This window comes from Procambarus clarkii, chromosome 1 (genome assembly GCF_040958095.1).
Source record: "Procambarus clarkii isolate CNS0578487 chromosome 1, FALCON_Pclarkii_2.0, whole genome shotgun sequence".
NCBI classification, from domain to species: Eukaryota; Metazoa; Arthropoda; class Malacostraca; order Decapoda; family Cambaridae; genus Procambarus; species Procambarus clarkii.
The window spans coordinates 20,085,992-20,108,973 of NC_091150.1; the positions used below are offsets into that span (position 1 = coordinate 20,085,992).

General features: G+C 41.7%; 1 protein-coding gene across 4 annotated transcripts in view; it reads left to right on the forward strand.

The window, feature by feature from the left end:
* Positions 1–22,982, forward strand: part of LOC123754058 (peroxisomal trans-2-enoyl-CoA reductase-like) — a 54,444-nt gene that overhangs the window by 14,821 nt on the left and 16,641 nt on the right. For all 4 annotated transcript variants that reach the window (XM_069339843.1, XM_069339356.1, XM_069338433.1 and 1 more), the window contains exons 2-5: positions 4,289–4,393; positions 10,044–10,167; positions 13,213–13,373; positions 21,070–21,194. In XM_069339843.1, the coding sequence (XP_069195944.1) occupies positions 4,291–4,393; positions 10,044–10,167; positions 13,213–13,373; positions 21,070–21,194 (513 nt within the window). In that variant the 5' untranslated portion in view covers positions 4,289–4,290. The remainder of the gene's footprint in view (positions 1–4,288; positions 4,394–10,043; positions 10,168–13,212; positions 13,374–21,069; positions 21,195–22,982) is intronic.

Genomic DNA, 22,982 nt, shown 5'->3' on the forward strand with positions numbered 1-22,982 from the left:
TTGCATACGGGTGGGTGGCACAATGAGTGGGTGGCTTATGGGTGGGTGGCACGATGGGTGGGTTATATACGCGTGGGTGGCACAATGGGTGGGTGGCATATGGGTGGGTGGCACAATTAGTGGGTGGCACAATGGGTGGGTGGCATATGGGTGGGTGGCACAATTAGTGGGTGGCACAATGGGTGGGTGGCACAATGGGTAATGTTGAATCAATGTCTACATAAATGATCTACCAGTTGGTATACAGAATTATATGAACATGTTTGCTGATGATGCTAAGATAATAGGAAGGATAAGAAACTTAGATGATTGTCATGCCCTTCAAGAAGACCTGGACAAAATAAGTATATGGAGCACCACTTGGCAAATGGAATTTAATGTTAATAAATGTCATGTTATGGAATGTGGAATAGGAGAACATAGACCCCACACAACCTATATATTATGTGAGAAATCTTTAAAGACTTCTGATAAAAAAAGAGATCTAGGGGTGGTTCAAGGTAGAAAACTGTCACCTGAGGACCACATAAAGAATATTGTGCGAGGAGCCTATGCCACACTTTCTAATTTGAGAATTGCTTTTAAATACATGGATGGCGAAATACTAAAGAAATTGTTCACGACTTTTGTTAGGCCAAAGCTAAAATATGCAGCGGTTGTGTGCTGCCCATATCTTAAGAAGCACATCAACAAACTGGAAAAGGTGCAAAGACATGCTACTAAGTAGCTCCCAGAACTGAAGGGTAAGAGCTACAAGGAGAGGTTAGGGGCATTAAATATGCCAAAACTAGAAGACAAGAAAAAGAGGTGATATGATCACTACGTACAAAATAGTAACAGGAATTGATAAAATCGATTGGGAAGATTTCCTGAGACCTGGAATTTTAAGAACAAGAGGTCATAGATTTAAACTAACTAAACAAAGATGCCGAAGAAATATAAGAAAATTAACTTTCGCAAACAGAGCGGTAGACGGTTGGAACAAGTTAGGTGAGAAGGTGGTGGAGGCCAAAACCTTCTGTAGTTTCAAAGCGTTATATGACAAAGAGTGCTGGGAAGACGGGACACCACGAGCGTAGCTCTCGTCCTGTAACTACACTTAGGTAATTACAACTATGGTATATACGAGTGCCACTCAGGCTCTTGCACCACCCCGTAACTGCTATTCAACAAATCTCTAGTGTGTCATACTTTTCCTGATATCCTTAAAAAAGCAAGAGTAATGCCAGTTCATAAAGGAGGTGAGACAGTTGACATAAATAATTACAGACCAATATAAAATCTACCAATACTGTCAAAAATGTTTGAAAAAATTATTTACAAAATGCTCTCCTTGTAAAGCTCAACATATTAAGTCCCTGCCAGTTTGGCTTCTGTTCCCAAAAGAGTACCAACGATGTCATTATCAGTCTGCTTGATATACCCTACACAGCCCTTCACAAAAATTAGTTCCAAATTGGCTTCTTCATTGACCTGAGAAAGGCCTTTGATATTGTAAACCATGACTACCTCTTAATTAAACTTCACCGCCAAGGAATCCAAGGCCTTGCTCTGAACTATATTCAATCATATCTTAGTGACAGACACTAATATGTAGCCATCAATGACATAACCTCCCCTACTCTACCATTAACTGAAGGAGTGTCAAAAGGGCAGCATCTTAGGGCCTCTCCTATTTCTTATATACATTAATGATTTGCCAAATATCTCTTAATATTCTTAAACTTTATTTATTTATTTATTTAAATACAAGAAGATACATTGGGTTTGTGAGAATACATAGCATAGTATTTACAATCTTGTAAAGCCACTAGTACGCGCAGCGTTTCGGGCAGGTCCTTATTCTAACAGATAATTTTAAGTAGGTAAATTCTAGCAGAATTAATAAAATGACAAATACATTGCAAGAAAAAAAATGAGATGAGAGAGATTGGTAAGTATATTAAAGCACATTGGTATATTAAAGCTCTGATTGATTACATTGACAGCTTGATTGGTAATTTAAACAAGATTAATAGACACCATACAGCAGATTGACAGTACATATAAGAAGACAGCAATGATCACAATGATAAAGATGTTCAGATAGGGTACATAAAGATTGGGAGACTGGGTAGCAATAGATACAGTGCAGTTTTAAAGCAAAAGGTAAAAAACTATGAAGATGAAATTAGGTACTTTTTAGTATTGTTTTTGAATGATGCAAAAGTTGGACAGCTTTTCAATTCACTAAGGAGTGAGTTCCATAGACTGGGTCCCTTTATTTGCATAGTGTTTACACAGATTAAGTTTGACTCTGGGGATATCAAAGAGATATTTATTTCTGGTGTGGTGATAATGGGTCCTATTACATCTGTCCAGGGAGAGTTTCAGAGCAGGATTTGTATTTAAGAACAGGGTTTTGTAAATGTTGTTGACACAAGAAAATATTTATTAATTTATTTTATTTATTTTATTTATTTTATTTTATTTACTTTATTTTATTTATATTATTTTATTTTACTTAAGAAGATACACTGGGTTGAGAGAGCACATAACACTGGTGTTCTTACATTCTTGTAAAGCCACTAACACACAGTGGTGTTTCAGTCAAATCTGTACAAACACTCTGTGGAAATAAAAGAATACAGTGTATGGAACTCACTCCCTAATGAACTAAAAACAATTCCAACTAATACCTTATTCAAAAGTAAAAAAAAAAAGTACCTAATTTCATCCTCGTAGTTTACTACCTTGTGTTCAAACTCACACTGTATCCTGTGCGACCCACTCCCCCAATATTAGTACAGTACTTAAAACATGTATCTTCACCAGCATAATCATCCCCATCAACTTATATTGTAGTTATTATGTTAAACTTAAATTTTGCTGCAATGTACCTATTCATCATACCTTATGTGTTAGATTAAGGACCTAACTGAAATGCTATGCATTTAGTAATTACCTTAGTGTAGTTACAGGATGAGAGCTACGCTTGTGGTGCCCCATCTTCCCAGTACTCTTTGTCATATAACGCTTTGAAACTACTGCACTGATGGTTTTGGCCTCCACCACCACCTCACTTAACATGTTCCAACCATCTACCACTCCGTTTGCAAAAGAAAGCTTTTGCATAAGAAAACTTGCTTAGCATTTTCACATGCTGCACTTGCCATAAGAACTTTGACTCAACGAACTCAACGACACTACCCAAAAAGACGGGCGCCTCTCATGGTGCCCGTCTTTTCCCTTATTGCTCAGACGTCTTTACTACCCAGCCTTTATTGACCCCTGCCATTATTATTTCCAGTCCTTTTATTACACCGGCCTTATTAACAGTTTATAACCTAGTCTTATCATTGCCAATCTTTTTATAGTTTTCAAAATCCTGGGATGAGGTAGGAATGCAATGGTAAATTAAGATTTAATTATCCAGTATCCTGGCATGATGTAGCATTTGTTGTTATATTATGCATTTAAAAAGTTCTTTTAAGTGCTGATTTAGTATACAGTAATAAGATTATCTATATATATATAGTACATTATACTGTCCTTGATTAGGTACTTGCCATAACTGTTTCTACTCCATCATTGTGTGGAGTAATCATTAGTAATTCTTATATAAATCTTGCTCTTGCCAAACTAATCCTCTCACTTTGAAGTGAACCTGACCACTTTGAAGTAACTGTAACCCTGTTTTAAAGTATAGTTGTCCAGTTTTCATATACTGTAACTGATTCTTCACTTCTGCAAGTACCTTTCTCTCTTTATAGAGAAGTTCACTTTAATGATCTTTAATAAATTTGAAATTAACTGCAGCCATCCCTTATTTTGTTTCATTTAGTAATTTTCAAAGTGGTGATTTTCACTGATATATTAGCAGAGGCAGTAAATTTGTGAATAATACTAAGGTTTCCAAATTAATAGAGTTGGCCTAGGGGACAGGGCCTCAAGTTAGCATATTAAGTACAGTATAGTATACCAATCTGGAGATAGACTGTGGTTTGTTAAAGTCTCTCTTGTTGGGTTAGTTTATATTGAAGTGTTTCCCTAAGAGAAAGTCATGATAACATAATATGAATATCTGACAATGAGAATACAATATAAAGGACTGATATAAACTAATGTACACTATATACACATCCATAACTCGAATGTCCCTGGACAATAATGAGAATCTTATCACATGGTCACCTTTCCAGCTACTGGCAGGGTAAAGTGCATATTTTTATACATAAATTTATCATGAAACATAGTGCAGAAATTTTAAGGGATATAAATACTATATGAGAAGTTCTCTTTTCCCCAGATATGTCAATATTCGCTCCAGGGCTGTTTAGGGGCAAGGTGGCTCTGGTGACAGGAGGAGCTACAGGTATTGGCAAGGCTATCACCGCGGAACTACTCTCCCTCGGTAATACTTCGTCTTAATTTAAAAACTGTTTAATGTTGATACTAATTATGTCTGCATTAAAAAATAATTCATACTTTAATCATTAATTTTGAAATATTATGCAATAAATTACAATGTGGTTGGCTTGCCTGAATGAACATACTGTGTGTGTGTGTGTGTGTGTGTGTGTGTGTGTGTGTGTGTGTGTGTGTGTGTGTGTGTGTGTGTGTGTGTGTGTGTGTGTGTGTGTACTCACCTAGTTGTGCTTGCGGGGGTTGAGCTCTGGCTCTTTGGTCCCGCCTCTCAACCGTCAATCAACAGGTGTACAGGTTCCTGAGCCTATTGGGCTCTATCATATCTACACTTGAAACTGTGTATGGAGTCAGCCTCCACCACATCACCCCCTAATGCATTCCATTTGTCAACCACTCTGACACTAAAAAAGTTCTTTCTAATATCTCTGTGGCTCATATGGGCGCTCAGTTTCCACCTGTGTCCCCCTAATGCGTGTTCCCCTTGTGTTAAATAGACTGTCTTTATCTACCCTATCAATTCCCTTCAGAATCTTGAATATGGTGATTATGTCCCCCCTAACTCTTCTGTCTTCCAGCGAAGTGAGGTTTAATTCCCGTAGTCTCTCCTCGTAGCTCATACCTCTCAGCTCGGGTACTAGTCTGGTGGCAAACTTTAAACCTTTTCCAGTTTAGTCTTATCCTTGACTAGATGTGGACTCCATGCTGGGGCTGCATACTCCAGGATTGGCCTGACATATGTGGTATACAAAGTTCTGAATGATTCTTTACACAAGTTTCTAAATGCCGTTCGTATGTTGGCCAGCCTGGCATATGCCGCTGATGTTATCCTCTTGATATGTGCGGCAGGAGACAGGTCTGGCGTGATAGAGAGCCTCCCATGCCCTTGCCCCACCCATAGCACTACTGTTCAACAAATCTATAGAGTATCACACCTTCCCTGATATCCTCAAAAAAGCAAGAGTAACGCCAGTCCATAAAGGAGGCAATCCGGCGGACATAAACAATTATAGACCAATATCAAATCTACCCATTCTATCAAAAATATTTGAAAAAATTATTTACAAACAGCTCTATTCCTACCTCGTAAAATTCGACATACTCAGCCCCTGCCAGTTTGGCTTCCGGTCCCAAAAGAGCACCAATGATGCAATCATTAGTCTCCTTGACATTATCTACTCAGCCCTTGACAAAAATGAGTTTCCGATTGGACTCTTCATTGACCTAAGAAAAGCCTTTGATACTGTTAATCACAACTACCTCTTACTTAAACTCCAGCATTATGGAATCCGAGGCCTTGCCCTTGACTACATCCGATCCTATCTTAGTGACAGACACCAATATGTAACCATCAATGATACAACTTCTTCCACTCTACCAATTACCGTTGGAGTGCCACAGGGCAGCATCTTAGGACCTCTTCTATTTCTTATATATATAAACGATCTGCCTAATGTCTCTAATATTCTCAAACCTATATTGTTTGCTGACGATACTACCCTTATCTACTCAAACCTCAACCCACATACACTAAATAATGTTGTGAATAATGAATTTAAAAAAGTCCACTTATGGATGTCAACGAACAAACTAACATTAAACATCGAAAAGACTTACTACATCTTATTTGGAAGCAAATCATCAAATGCAATTCAGCTACAGATAGACAACATTAACATCAGTAATAAAAATGATGGCAAGTTTCTTGGCCTATTCCTAGACAAGAGACTCAACTTCAGCACCCACATTCAACACATAACTAAGAAAGTCTCTAAGACAGTTGGTATACTCTCCAAAATCAGATATTATGTTCCTAACTCTGCTCTCCTCTCACTATATTATGCACTAATCTACCCCTATCTTAATTATGGTATCTGTGCATGGGGGTCTACCACTGCAAACCACCTTAAGCCCATCATCACACAGCAAAAATCTGCTATCAGAATAATAACTAACTCTGCTTTCAGACAACACTCAGCTCCCTTGTTTAAATCCCTAAACTTGCTAAATATTAACTCCCTCCACACATTCTCTTGTGTCAACTACATTTACAAAACCCTGTTCTTAAATGCAAACCATGCTCTGAAACTCTCCCTGGACAGATGTAATAGGACCCATTATCACCACACCAGAAATAAATATCTCTTTGATATCCCCAGGGTCAAACTTAATCTGTGTAAACACTCTATGCAAATTAAGGGACCTAGTCTATGGAACTCACTCCCTAGTGAATTGAAAAACTGTAAAACTTTTGCCTTATTTAAAAGCAAAACCAAAAAGTACCTAACTTCATCTATTTAGTTTCCTACACTGAGCTTTAAATTTGCTCTGTACCTAGTGGTACCCAATCTCCTAATTTTTATGTAATATCAAACAACCTTATCATTGTGTTCATTGCTGTCTTCTTTTATGTGCTAGCCATATGCTGTATTGTGACTACCAATTTTTGTCAACTACCATTCAAGCTGTCATTGCAATCAATCATATATTGTTTCTGCTGTATTGTGCCTACCAATTTGTTGTCAACTACCATTTTAAGCTGTCATTGCAATCAATCATAGCTACCCATGTGCTTTAATATACTGTACCTATAATTTTCTCTCATCTTCTTTTTTTTTCATTCCATGTAATCTGTTTTCATTTTTTTGTCTATAAACTTTGCAAGTATTTACCTCCTTAAAATTTTCTTAGATTAAGGACCTGCCCGAAACGCTGCGCGTGCTAGTGGCTTTACAAGACTGTAATTACCATATTTGTATCCTTACATTCCTTATGTACATTCTTGTATATGCATAAATAAATAAATAAATAAATATCAACCCCCAAGTCTTTTTCTTTCTCTGACTCCTGAAGAATTTCCTCTCCCAGATGATACCTTGTATTTAGCCTCTTGCTCCCTACACCTATCTTCATTACATTACATTTGGTTGGGTTAAACTCCAACAACCATTTGTTCGACCATTCCTTCAGTTTGTCTGAAAGACAAACACAAATTTGAAAGACAAATTTTCAAAGACTTTTAGTTTACACACACACAACTACACCTGCAAACACTAAACAGAGTTCTTACTATGCTATGATTTAAACAGCTTTCATTTTATTTTATACCCGCATTTTGGGTGAGGTGATATGCTACAACAGTTTTGGATGAGGTGAACAAAACTTTCAACACAAGACAGAACACGAAACAATGGGTATTAATTGGGTAAATTGAAGATAAGAATGGAAGTAACTGCGGAGGGCCTATTGGCCCATATTTCTTGATGCTTCTATATTGGAGCGGAGTCTTGAAGTGGGTAGAATACCCACTTCAAAATACCCAAACTGCGGGTATAAAATAAAATGAAAGCTGTTTAAATCATAGCATAGTAAGAACTCTGTTTAGTGTTTGCAGGTTATAGTTGTGTGTGTAAACTAAAAGTCTTTGAAAATGTAATAAGTTATTACGAAACGCGTTCAAGTGTCGCGTCAGACTAGAAATAAAAATGAATTTTGGAGAAATGATTTTTCAATTACCATCAACAGTGAAAAGAAACATAAGAAATATTGAGAAAATTCGCGTTAGAATTATTAATCTTACTTTTTCGGTCATATTTAATAATATATGTCTACAGGAAAGACTGCTACCAAAATATACTAATATATATATATATATATATATATATATATATATATATATATATATATATATATATATATATATATATATATATATATATATATATAAGGCACAACTCTTCTAAACACGAGAGTGAAGTATACAACTTTAGAACACTTTCCCACCAGGAGACTCGAACCCTAGCCAGCACAGAAGCCTTCCAGCAACTGGCATAACAGGTACGCCTTAACCCGCTCCACCACCTGCTCAGACCCTTAAAAGAGATGGTAATTTCGGAGTATTTAAATACACCAAAGATCACCACCTCCCAAGAGCACTAGAGCAAGTGAGGGGTCATTTAGACGTTAATTTCATCAAGTCCCTGTTAATATGGGAAGACACAGTGTCTATGCTTAAGGCACAACTCTTCTAAACACGAGAGTGAAGTATACAACTTTAGAACACTTTCCCACCAGGAGACTCGAACCCTAGCCAGCACAGAAGCCTTCCAGCAACTGGCATAACAGGTACGCCTTAACCCGCTCCACCACCTGCTCAGACCCTTAAAAGAGATGGTAATTTCGGAGTATTTAAATACACCAAAGATCACCACCTCCCAATTTAATATTTAAATACTCCGAAATTACCATCTCTTTTAAGGGTCTGAGCAGGTGGTGGAGCGGGTTAAGGCGTACCTGTTATGCCAGTTGCTGGAAGGCTTCTGTGCTGGCTAGGGTTCGAGTCTCCTGGTGGGAAAGTGTTCTAAAGTTGTATACTTCACTCTCGTGTTTAGAAGAGTTGTGCCTTAAGCATAGACACTGTGTCTTCCCATATTAACAGGGACTTGATGAAATTAACGTCTAAATGACCCCTCACTTGCTCTAGTGCTCTTGGGAGGTGGTGATCTTTGGTGTATTTAAATACTCCGAAATTACCATCTCTTTTAAGGGTCTGAGCAGGTGGTGGAGCGGGTTAAGGCGTACCTGTTATGCCAGTTGCTGGAAGGCTTCTGTGCTGGCTAGGGTTCGAGTCTCCTGGTGGGAAAGTGTTCTAAAGTTATATATATATATATATATATATATATATATATATATATATATATATATATATATATATGTATATATATATATATATATATATATATATATATATATATATATATATATATATATATATATATATATATATATATATAGTTAATATGATATAAAGTTACAGTGGTTGATGTATGACACCGAGTCCTGTAGGGTTTGTTCTCTCCATGTGACTTCTTTCTGACCCTCCTGATGAGATTAGTTCATATCAGGCGCTTTGCAAGTTCATTTTGTTCATTTGCAGCAGTCTAGGTTATGTGCCCGGTTGGATTCCCGTAAAGACCTGAAGCCACATTCACAAAGCAGTTACTCAAGAACTGTACTGTACTGACGAAACGTTTCATTCCATATCATTGTTGTGGCAGTTACGCTGTGATTCAGGAAGCTATTTATGAATGCCAATCTTCCCAAGAACACTGCCTCACACTATTACAACTCCAGACTAGTCGTAGCTTTACGTAAACCATATACTGTATGCCTATATGTCTGCCTTAACTGACTCGGCCACGAGGGTACAAAAGTCAACCACCAGAATGTGAGTTCAAGTCATTCCATTGCTTCATAATGATTTTCATTGATATATCACACAATTGTGATTTCATTGCAACCTGAGTGAGGCATAAGAGCATGAACGCCATTATCATAGGCCAGAGGTCAACGTTAATACCCTGGTTGGGCTCCAGTTCGAGACCTTCAGAACAGGTTCTCTGGGAGGTTCTGGGAGAACTGCAGAATAGGAAAGCCGAGTAGTGATGTCACACACGGTAGATCAATCTAGGCCATAGAGGAGACTCGCCTGCTAGAAACGGATTAGGCTTGCCTTTCAGCTACCTCACAAATAACCACCTGCACATGTTTCTCTCACCATCCTCTCACTTAGCAGCATGCACACTGGATCAAAGCTCACACTAACGCCCTCTCACCCTTGCCATGTTCATTATTTCCAGGTTGTACTGTGGTAATTGCATCAAGAAAAGAAGAGAGGTTAAGAGAGGCAGTTCAGGAACTCTGTCCAAATGGCAAGAGACTTGTAGCAAAAGTATGCAATATCAGAGAAGAAGATCAAGTTAAGTAAGTTTTAAAACAAATATAAACTTGTAATTATAAGAAAACTACCATAATTCCTACTTTGATAAATAGGCTTAGTCCATGCTGCCATGCTGTGAACATGCTGCTGTGTCAATCTGGAGTTTTTATTTCTATAATAATTTGGGGAGCCCACTATTTTTTGTTATGTATTAACTCTTCCAATGCGTATATCGTATATATACAGAATAAATGATAAAATATTAGCATGAATAAAACAATGGTTCAAGGAAAGAAAACAAAGGGTCGTGCTAGATACCTGATCAACCAGGCTGTGACTCATACGTCAGGCTGCGAGCAGCCGCGTCCAACAGCCTGGTGGATCAGTCCAGCAACCAGGAGGCCTGGTCGACGACCGGGCCGCGGGGACGCTAAGCCCCGGAAGCACCTCAAGGTAACCTCAAGGTAAGGTAGATGGAAACGATTCTGAATGGAGAAATGGGGTAAGTAGGGTGCCACAGGGATCCATTTTGGGACCTACCCTTTTTATTTATATATATATAAATAATATATATATATATATATATATATATATATATATATATATATATATATATAATAATAATAATAATAATTTTTATTTAGGCAAAGGTACATACATAAAGAGATTTTACAAAGTTTGTTGGCTTTATAGATAGAGCTAGTACATACAATGCCTAAAGCCACTATTACGCAAAGCGTTTCGGGCAGGAAAAAACACTACTGACTAAAGCTTAAAACTAATGGGTAAAAAGAAAAAAATGCGTTGAGTACAAATAAAAATAGAGGTAAAAGAGGGGGGGAACATTGTTGAAAAAACAGCACAAATACAATTATAAATTATATATATATATATATATATATATATATATATATATATATATATATATATATATATATATATATATATATAAAATATCAATTCTATAGATGAGAATATTACAAATCACATCATCAAATTTGCTGATGACACAAAGGTTTATGGTAAAGTAGGAAATGATAATGATATTGAAGCCTTACCAAGAGAACTACTTAAACTCCACAAATAATAATTATAATTCATTGTGTTGGGGACAGAAAGCCAGGGCATATTCATGCACATTTGGCACTTATTCATGCACATTTGGCTTTTAGCGAGGTCCCCCCTACCCTCCCCCCCACAAGGCTGAACGACTGACCCCGCCCAGGATGCAACTCCACAACAAGCTGATTATCTCCTGAGTACCTACTTACTGCTAGGTGAACAGAGGCATTAGGTGAAATGAAATGTGCCCAACCATCCCGCCCGGGATTCGAACCCGGAATTCTTGATTGTCAGTCGAGAATGAATTTGACTGTACTACTGGAACTCTTGTGAATGGTCAGAAGATGGGCAAATTCTTTTTACTCTTGGGATAATCAAGCGTACTTTGACTGTAACGAAAAGAAGGTAATTGTTCAACTATATAAATCTCTGGTGCTGGATTACTGTATCCAAATATGGAGACCTCATTTTCAGAAGGACATAGCTGCTCTGGACAAGGTGCAACACCGGCCAACAAAAGTCATTCCAGAGCTAAGTCATCTCTCATATCAGGAACGGTTGATGGCCACAGGACTAACACTGCAAACCAGGCATGACAGGGCAGATCTCATTGAAACTTTTAAAATACTGAACAAGTTAGAGGATACTGACCTGGATATTTTCTTCAAAAGGTGAGATGTAACACAAACAAGGAGCAATGGTTTGTGTTACATCTGATGTAACACAAATGTTCAACAAGCTCAAGTTGAACAAGCCACAATGTAGGACTGAGAACAGGAGAAGCTTTTTTCACCCACAGGGTTGACCCATGGAATCACCTACCCGCCGAAGCTGTAAGTGCCAAAACTGTGTTGAGTTTTAAAATATACCTGGAAAAGATCATCAAAGCAAATGGAGTGGACCTTCAACAAGCAATTGGCTTCCTGTCCTCATTGAGGCCACCAGGGTTAGTGGCCCTCTGGTAAATTAGATAAAACATTGCACTTGGAAAATCCATGGTAAAAACATTCAAAATACAAAGAAAATATTGGATATTCAATGTGTGTTGTTAGAATTTAGTGCAAAATATGCATGACTAGGCTGAACTCTGATAACCAGTTATAAGATTATTACACTCACCAGAAACACTTAGTGATTTGTAATAGTGAATGAAAGAGTAAATAGCGAGTGATGAGCAGCTCCATCTACGAGCATTTCAAGTAACGAGCGAGCCACTCGCAGAAAATTTGTCTGATTTGACGAGCTTCCACTTGATTAACGAGAAAACCACGCGGTGATTTCTAGCATTCTCGCTGGTTCTCGCAAATTCTCAGATGCCTTCAACGTCCGACAGAAATTTGTTTCACATGACGAGCTCTGTGCCAGAACGGATTAAATTCGTTAACCGAGGTACTGCTGTAATTATACTGTATATATAAATAGTGTTTATGTATATAAATAACAGCAAAAGACTGTTTTATTGTTCTAAAAATAATGTTTGAAGAACATACTGTTTCACTAATATGCACACCATATTTTCGTGTATAGCTATGGTCCACACATTTGATTATATAAATTTATCGCATTACAAACTATTAAATAATAATAATAATACAGTACAGCAAAAAAAAGAAGAGAAACAACCAATTAGAGACACTGAAATAATTTAGTAGGCTTGGCTGGAGCAGAGCACCTTCAAGCCAGTTCTGTCAGCGCGCTTGTTGTGCCAAACTTCCTTACTCCATCAGGGCCAAAGTATATCACATACAATAGCCCCCCCCCCACCCCCCCTCCCAGTGATCAGGGAGTGCATTTAAAGAATGTTAGAAGCATATTTTGTTCATGCTCCAGGGGGGTTGACAGCAAATAACAGCAGCACAGCCCAGGGGTTAAGTATATGGAGTACATTTCAACTAATACAAAAATCACACACAGCCCAGAAACAGCTGACCAACACATGTTTCCTGGGTAAGCCTAACAGGTTTTCTGTTTCCTATTATTGAAACCATATATTTCTATGATGTGCTACAGTTTTTTTAATTCAACAGAAATCTGATCTCCTCAACGCTGCATGACCTTGGCAAGATAGACCATCTTGTAAATAATGGTGGAGGTCAATTTCTATCTCCAGCAGCAAACATTAGCCTCAAAGGCTGGAATGCTGTGCTGGAAACCAATCTTACTGGAACTTTCTTAATGTGCAAAGAAGGTGTGTATTTTATAAAGAACTTTCAAATTCTTAGATTTACAGGTTATGAATGTAACAAAATGTATTAGGTTCCTCTGAAGGAATACCTTAAAGTTTTTGTTTGTTTCATTCATCTCCAATATTTGTGGTGTCTCTTATATCTGAAGAATGCATTCATGTATCAGGTTGAAACTTTCAATTATTTCATGATGGTACAAATCAAACTATTTTTTCTGTGGAGAGCCCCTCTGGCTCCCCCAGAGCTTACTGGGCTGATCTGTATGTATTAGACCGTGGCATCAGTCAATTCGATGTAGATCTAGCCCACCAGGGACCACAAGCCACAACCCGGCCCCCCTCAGAGAGGCATGAGGAGCCTATAGAAACCCCCATGTGGTTGGAAGCATTCTATGTCTGCCATCATCCGGGTTAGGCACCCAGAAAGGTAGGCATCCCAAAACAATCTACAGCTGGTTAAAATTGCGACTGAAAGCCAAACTAGCAAGCAGAACTCACCAAACCGAAAACTAGCAAACAAACATGACTTCACCATTGCTGCCTCGCTACTGTCTGTGCAGCTGTCCTCCTCTCTGGGAGGGGAACCCCAAACTCCCCATGCCGGCTATCCAACCCCAGTTCTGAGGCTGATGTGTTGGGGTGGTGGTCGTTTGAGCTCCAGTCTTTGAGCAGTGCAGTGCATTGTGGTGTTTTGCTGCTGTGTGGTGATATGTGAGCCAGGTGTAATTCAAGAATTACTGGGGCAGCATGGGCCTAGGGTCATCTTCCCTAGGTGTCCTGCAAGTACTGCCCTTGTGATTTGGTGTTACCTTCCACAAACTGTTCGGGAACTGCCTCTGTAGGGTTCTTTTGTCGCTCGGTGATTGCCTGCTCTTGGGGTCAGTTGGGGCTTTCTTACCATTGTTTGACCTTGGGTGGGCGGTAGTATCATCACTGGCAGGGGTGCAAGGTGCTGTGCAGCTGTCTTATATGTAATACGCATAGCGGCTGGTTCTGTTCCTCCTGTAGACGTTGTGCTTTTGCGGGGTTTTTCTTTTTTGTTTTTGTTTGCCTGGCGTGGCTACAGAACCACTTGTATTATTCAGGTCCAAAACTCAACCGACTTAAATTTACTGTGAACAAGAAACAGCCAATGCTGGATCTCGACAACTACTGGATGAACCGGATTAAAGGACCCGAGAGCCATGAGGGCACTACGAGAGTCAACAACAACTACAAAGGAAGACTGACAACGAGAAAGCAGGAGACGATGAGCACAGAGAATAGCATAAAGTTCCGCTGTAAAGATGCTAGTCTCCGGAGGTAAGCGACACATAAGTGCGATCAGGAAGAACAACAGAGTAGCCAACACCGTCCGCAGACTTAGACCCATCGGTGAAGACAGAAACGGAGTGGGAGTGAGAAGAAAAGTGCTCAAGGAAAAGGCGTTTTAGAACCGTAGGAGGGGTAAAAGCTTTAGTGATACGGGTCAAGGAAGTACAAAACCGCGGAAGAGGGACTCTCCATGGGGGCAAAGAAGGAACAACACGAGGAGAAACATTAGAAATAAGAACGGAAAGAGAATCCTGGAGGCGAGATAACCGGACAGAAAGAGGGAGGTGGTGAAGAGGAACAGGAACCGCAGGAGGGGTAAAAGTTAAAGCACGACAGAGGCGAGAGGAAGAATGTTGCAAGGACCGTGCAAGATAGCGAAGACAGTAGCGATCACGGCGGTCCAGGAGAGACATGAAGCCGGTGTCAACATACAAGCTAAGGACGGGAGTGGAACGAAAGGCACCAGAACTGAGGCGCAACCCAGTATGGTGCAAAGCATCAAGACGGCGAAGAGTAGAAGGAGAAGCAGACGAGTAAGCAGGGCAACCATAATCGAGCTTAGACAGGACGAGAGAGGAATGTAAAGCAAGGAGAGTGCGCCTATCTGCCCTCCAAGAAGTATGGGACAAGACCCGAAGGAGGGTAAGGGCCTTAGAGCACTCAACACGGAGGTAAGAGATATGGGGAGACCAAGACAAACGAGTGTCAAGGAATAACCCCAAAAGCTTTGCGGGATCATTGTATTCAAGGGGATGACCATAAAGTGACAAAGAGGGACGAAGAACGACCCGTTTCCGCGTAAAAGTCATGGCACAAGTCTTAGAAGTAGAGAACTTGAAGCCATGATCGGTGGCCCAAGACGACACGGCATCAATTGCAAGTTGAAGCCGGCGCTGAAGGAGAGGCGAATCATCACCCTGACAGCAAAGGGTAAGATCATCGACATAGAGAGCGGAGAAGACACCAGAAGGAAGAGAGGAAAGAAGACCATTGAGGGAACCAGAAAAAGAGTAGTGCTCAGAACACTACCCTGGGGCACACCGTATTGCTGAAAAGAGGCAGAGAGAGCGGTACCAAGGCGCACCCGAAAGGAACGACGAGAGAGGAAGCTGCGGAGAAAGAGAGGGAGACGACCACGAAGGCCAAAAGAATGAAGTTGAGATAGAATATGATATCGCCAAGTGGTGTCGTAAGCCTTTTCCAGGTCAAAAAGGACGGCAACAACGGAGGTCTTCGCAGCAAAAGCAGTACGAATATAGACCTCCAAGTTCACCAGGACATCTGTCGTGCTGCGGCACTTGCGGAAACCAAATTGAGAAGGGGAGAGGAAGTGATGGTGTTCCAGGAACCACATCAGACGAACGTTAACCATACGTTCAAAGAGTTTGCAGACACAACTTGTGAGAGCAATAGGGCGAAAGTCCTTAGGGGAAGTACCCAGAGACCCCGGTTTGCGAACAGGGAGGACAACGGCATCGAGCCAGTCCTCAGGGACTGACGACGACTCCCAGATCCGATTATACAGACTCAGTAAATACTGAGACGTGCACGGAGGGAGATGGCGAAGCATCTCATAATGAATACCATCGGAGCCCGCCGCCGTAGAACCGCAGAGGGCCAGGGCAGAACGAAGTCTAGGAACGAAGTCTTATCTATCCATATCTCAACTATGGTATTTGTGCTTGGGGCTCTACTACCCAAAATCACTTACGTCCTCTAATTACTCAACACAAAGCTGCTATTAGGACAATATCCAACTCTGGCCCCAGACATCACTCGGTACCCCTACTCAAATCTCTGAATATGTTAGACATTAAGTCTCTGCACATTCTCTCATGTGTATTATACATATATAAAACGCTAAACTATAATGCCAATCCTGATCTCAAAAGCTTCATAGAAGGTTGTAACAGAACCCATGAGCACCACACCAGAAATAAATACAGTTTTGATATTCCTAGAGTACGACTTAATCAAACTAGAAATGCTCTACAAATCAAGGGGCCCAGAATGTGGAATGACCTTCCCGACCATGTTAAAGACTGTACCTCTCTCAACCAGTTTAAGTTAAAAACGAAGCTATACCTAATAAATTCCCTGTAACCTTCCTTACCCTTCTATTGTCAACCAATGTCTGTTTTTTTTTAAAGAGCGCTGTTTGTCGACATATTTGTATTTGTGCTGCTTTTTCATCTGTTTTCATTTCTTGTTTTCATCTACTCATTATGCTCAATTAGTATTAAGCTTGTCATTTAAGTTTATCATGCCCGAAACGCTTTGCGTAATAGTGGCTTTAGGCATTGTATGTACTAGCTCTACCTATAAGTCAACCAATCTTTGTAAAAATTTATTGTATGTATGTACCTTACCTAAATAAAATATTATTATTATTATTATTAAGTTCAGAGAGAGAGAGAGAAGGGCTCATTATAGGGAAGCTGAAGACGAATGCAGAAATCTAAAGGACGAGACTCAAGGACAGGTTTACGAAGAAGGAAAGATTGGGGAAGATGAAGACCAGAGCTAACAGAAGAAAAGTGGGAACCCAGTACGGAAGCGACCTGCATCGGGTCCGCCACAAGAGTATCATGGAGGTGAAGGACCGATGAAACATCGGGAACGAACTTACCCGCTATCTTGCGGATACGCTTCCAGATCTGGGCCAGAGGAGTTTCGGACGTAATTGTCGAGACATAAGATGCCCAACATTCACGTTTAGCCGTATGGATGGCCCTACGGGCCACCGCACTCGCTTTCCGAAAGAAAAGAAAAGAATCGGTCGTCTGCCTACGGCGGTGCCTCTTCCAGGCTGCAAGCTTACAGCGGATAGCCCGAGCACAGTCCGCATTCCACCAGGGAACGCACTTCCGTGGACCCCGAGAGGAAGAGCGAGGGATAGAGCAGAGGGCAGCGTTGAAGACAGTGTCATGAAAAAGGAGGAGAGCGCGAGAGAGAGGCAGAAGGGAGAGGTCAGAGAGAGCAGCACTGAGGGTAAATAGGGTCCAGTCCGCCTTAGCAAACTGCCACCTAGGGAAAGAGAGGGAAGGGCGAAAAGAGAAAAAGGAAACAAGGATAGGGAAATGGTCACTGCCATGGAGGTCATCAAGAACCTGCCACGTGAAATCTAAGTAAAGAGAATAAGAGCAAAGAGAAAGATCAAGACAAGAAAGGGTGCGAGTCCGAGAGTCCATATGAGTGGGCTCACTAGAATTCAGAAGAGACAGGGATGAGGTGAGGAGAAACGGCTCAAGAAGGCGACCTCGGGTATTCATCAGAACGTCACCCCAAAGAGAATGACGACAATTGAAGTCACCCAGCAGGAGCACAGGCTCCGGCAAGGAGTCCAAGAGGTGTTTCAAATCAGGAAGAGAAAGCGGGACACTCGGGGGGAGATAAATGGAACAAACTGTGTACCATTTCCCCACAAAGATACGAGCAGCAGAACAATGGAGAGGCGAAGGAAAAAGTAAAGGAACAAAGGGAACATCAGCACGAATCAAGAGAGCAGAAGAATTAGAAGCCCCAGCAACGGCTGGGGGGGGGGGAGGGAGAGAAAGGAATAGCCACGAAAACGACCAGGACGAGCACCAAGCATCGGCTCCTGGAGATAGACACAAAGGGGCGAAATCTGCGAAATCAGAAGTTGGAATTCGAGGAAATTGGCGTAATAACCTCGAACGTTCCATTGAAGAATGGACAACGACGAGAAGAGAAAGGACAAAAACAGAGAACAAGGAAGAAACAAAGGCGAAAGAGCAACAGAGACGTTAAAGAATATCAGGGTCGGGATCAGGGTCAGCAAAGTCAGGGTTAGGGGGGCATGGGTAAACTGAGCAAAGACGGAGGGAAGGAAACGGGAGAACAGATCAGAGGTGGGCGGGCGGGGTCCGGAGGAGGAGGAGGAAGAGGAGGAGACAACGGAGAGGAGCAGTCAAGGACAGCAGCAGGAAGAGGGGGGGTAGAAAGAGGGGAGCGCACCTCAGCAAGGGCAGCAACCGAGAGGGAAGCGGGGGCTAAAGAAACCTCCATAGCAGGAACAGGGGGCGCAACCACCGAAATGGGAGGGGAAGGAGCGAGAGAAGCAGAAGTAGGGGCCGAGGCAGAAGTAGGGCCGAGGAAGAAAGCGAAACCTTCTTACCCGCCGGGGAGGAGGAAGGAGAGGAGCCAGGTTTACGCTTCTGACGTAAAGAGACAGGTGTCCCAGCAACCACGTACTGGGCAACGGATTCTAGCGTCTCAACAGGAGAAGCTGAACGAGAGCACACATGACGGCCGTTTGGAGAGCGATGGACATCAGCCCGCACCGACAGGCGGCGGGGAGAGTCAAGAGATGGAGGGGAAGGATGGGAAGGAGGAACGGAGGGAGACGAGGAAGAAGACACAGGAGACACGACAGACCGGGTAGAAAGAAGGGGAACCCCAGACAGAGGACCAGGAGGTGGATCCTTCGGGAGAGAACCCAAAGGAACAGAGGAGGGGGCAGTGGGCGTATCAGGGTCCAAGGCCCGGAAACGGTTGTGAGTCTGAGGAAGGTGGGAAGGACGAGGAGAGGAAGAGCGCAACACGCGAGCATAAGAGATATTAGCATAAGGCGGGGGCCGGCGAACCTGGCGTCTCGCCTCAGGAAAAGATAAACGCTCCCGGTGCTTCAAGTTGATGACGGCTGCCTCAAGCTTGTAATGGACACATGCACGGGAGAAGGTAGGATGGGCCTCACCGCAGTTGAGGCAACGAGCCTGGGGAGAAGTGCACTCCGACTTAGAGTGACCTTCGCCACCACACAAAGGACAGTGAGAGACAGTCCCGGAGCAGTGGAGGGCACCATGCCCAAACCTCCAGCACTTGTTACAGAGCCGAGGAGAAGGAATGTACTCCTGGACAGAGCACCTGGCACCAGCAAGAATGACAGAGGGTGGAAGGGTCCTACCATCAAAGGTAATCTTCACAACCCGGAGGGGTTGACGGCGACTACCACGAGGGGGACGAGTAAACGTGTCCACCTGGAGAATAGAATGGCCCTGGGCAGCGAGGATATGGCGAATATCGTCGTGGCAGTCGCGTAGGTCCCGAACACCGGTCGCAACATGGGGCGGGAGCAAAATAGTGCCAACACTGGCATTCAACTGAGCGTTCTTCAAGACCCGAACAGGGGTCTCGCCAAGGCAGGATAAGGCAGCCAAGCGGGAAGCAGCATCCTGAGAAGGAGCAGCAACGACACGTGTACCGAGACGAGTGGGGTTGAAAGTAATGGAGGCATCCACGGAATCAACGAGATGTCGATGGAGGGAGAAATCATCAGGAGGCGCAGAATCAAGAGGGAGGGGATCAAAATATTTGGCCCACGAAGCGGGACCAAACAAGGCTTGATAGGTAGCAGAACTGGAAAGAATCGAGCGAGGGCGGCCGTGAGGAGGACGGCGGTGAGAACCCCCAGAGAGAGAGGGGTTAAAAGGCGCAGTAGTTACAACTAGAGATGGAGCCGCGCCAGGGGACGAGGTAGTCACCACTGGGGGCTTGGGGCTCGACCCAACCACAGAGGAGGGAGGGGAGCCAGGGGAAGGAGTCAGAGAGGCCAAAGGAGGAGCAAGGTCGGGGCCCAATGCAGCGGAGGCTACAGAGCTCGGTCTTCCAACACGGACCGACTCAGGGGCTTGGTCGCCCACCCCACGAGCCTGAGAAGGTAAAGCAGAAACAGCCGAAACAGGGGTCATCATCGTTACGAAAAGGAATATTCATTCACGAATGTGCCCCCACACCCACCATGGAGCCACAATTAGAGGCAGGACACCCAACAAGAAGCTATCACCGATCTTGCCGGGGCCTCCTAGGGGTGCGTCGTGAGTATACGCCCCACAAACGCCACCTTAAGAAACCGACAGTCCGTCGAGATCGGGTTCAGTGACGAAAGGGGGATTGACAATAAAAGGTTCCCCTCGCTCTCGACGTCGGGTACTACAGTTCTACGGGTGCAAGAGTATGCCTCCTCAAGCACCCGGGCGTCAAAATAGAAGAAGTCCAAAGGAAGAACCAGAACAAGCAAAAGGTCGGCAGGAAACGGCAAGCAGATAGGAGAAGAGGGGGGAGAAAAACGAAACAGAAGGAAAAGGAAAAGGTGCCCAGCAGAATTGGAGAGGACGGCAGCAGGAGCACAAGGCTAGAAAAGGACAGAGGACTGTCCCAAGGAGTTCAGGTTAAAAAGTCAAGAACTCAAACAGGAATTCATTCGGATTACAGTACTCAAAGAATTGGGTTGCCGGAATTCAATTTATTGAGTTCTTACAGCATTAGCTTTGCTTCTGCAGTAGTTTCTTTTATTTCTTATATTATCAATGGTGCAATATTCTCTTCTAGATGTATGTTGTGTAATTTGTCCTTATTTTGTCAGTTTATGATCAGTGGATGAGGGACAACGGTGGAGTGATTGTTAACGTCATTGTCGACATGTTCCGTGGCACACCAATGGTAGCTCACACAGGAGCAGCTCGAGCAGGAGTTGACAACTTAACTAAGGTATTTTCTAATGTATTTTTGACTACATCTGAACATTTGCCCATTGCCTCCTCCAAGTGAACTTGCAGCATTTTACCTCTATACGTATAAATATTGATGCTTACAGGTTAAAAATAATGTGTGTGTAAGATATATAGAAGTGCAGCATGTTATTGGTGCCTTGAGAAGTTATAGATTTAACTTTTGAATAAAGAAGAGCCTCTACTTGAGTTCAAAGTAAAGCATTGTGTGAAGTGAAAAGCCATCTTTTGAGTGGGAATATTGTAGTTGCCCTAATCTTACACACTAAACCTCTCACAATATTGACTATCTGCAAATGTCTGAGTGACTAGTCCCAGGAAGGCAAGCATCTTTGCAAATAGTCTTATTGAAATTATTAACATAACTGAGAGGTCAGTGGAAAGTATACCTCAATCTAAAATGTGAGAGCCCCCTTCACTATGACACACAGTTTAGAATAATGTGAATTTTTTTTTCTAACTCCAAGCACACTTAAGCCACCAAGAATCACATTGAGCATACTGAAGTATTGAAAACAACACTGATTAACTTTTGCATCTACTACTAATGGGAGCACCAGCGCATATGAAGGCCAAGGAAGGTAGATAAACCCACTCTATGCCCCACCCACCAAATTATCATGCAAGACACAACCTAAAGGGCAGAAATTAGGGACACATTCTAAACATATCAAAAAAAGTTTCAAAAACTGTGGGCATTCTTTCTAAGATCAGATATTATGTACCACGCCCTGCCCTGGTGACTCTCTATTACTCCCTTATCTATCCATATCTCAACTATGGTATTTGTGCTTGGGACTCTACTACCCAAAATCACTTACGTCCTCTAATTACTCAACACAAAGCTGCTATTAGGACAATATCCAATTCTGGCCCCAGACATCACTCGGTACCCCTACTCAAATCTCTGAATATGTTAGACATTAAGTCACTGCACATTCTCTCATGTGTATTATACATATATAAAACGCTAAACTATAATACCAATCCTGATCTCAAAAGCTTCATAGAAGGTTGTAACAGAACCCATGAGCACCACACCAGAAATAAATACAGTTTTGATATTCCTAGAGTACGACTTAATCAAACCAGAAATGCTCTACAAATCAAGGGGCCCAGAATGTGGAATGACCTTCCCAACCATGTTAAAGACTGTACCTCTCTCAACCAGTTTAAGTTAAAAACGAAGCTATACCTAATAAATTCCCTGTAACCTACCTTACCCCTCTATTGTTAACCCATGTATGTTTTTTGTTTTTTTTTGTTTTTCAAATCAACGCTGTTTGAATGTAATTTTCTGTAATAATTTGTAATTGTATTTGTGCTGCTTTTTCAACAATGTTCCCCCCTCTTTTACCTCTATTTTTATTTGTACTCAACACATTTTGTTCTTTTTACCCATTAGTTTTAAGCTTTAGTCATTAGTGTTTTTTCCTGCCCGAAACGCTTTGCGTAATAGTGGCTTTAGGCATTGTATGTACTAGCTCTATCTATAAAGCCAACAAACTTTGTAAAATCTCTTTATGTATGTACCTTTACCTAATATTATTATTATTATTATTATTATTATTATTATTATTATTATTATTATTATTATTATTATTATTATTATTATTATTATTATATTATATAAATGGGAAGCTATCAAAATGCTGCTCAGAAAGGACCATTTCACGTCACTTGCTTTCTGGAGGGGAACCTCCTTATGGCTCCCTGAAGCTATTTAGAGAGATGTCTTCCATCTACTAGTTCTGTCTGGCCTACTGTG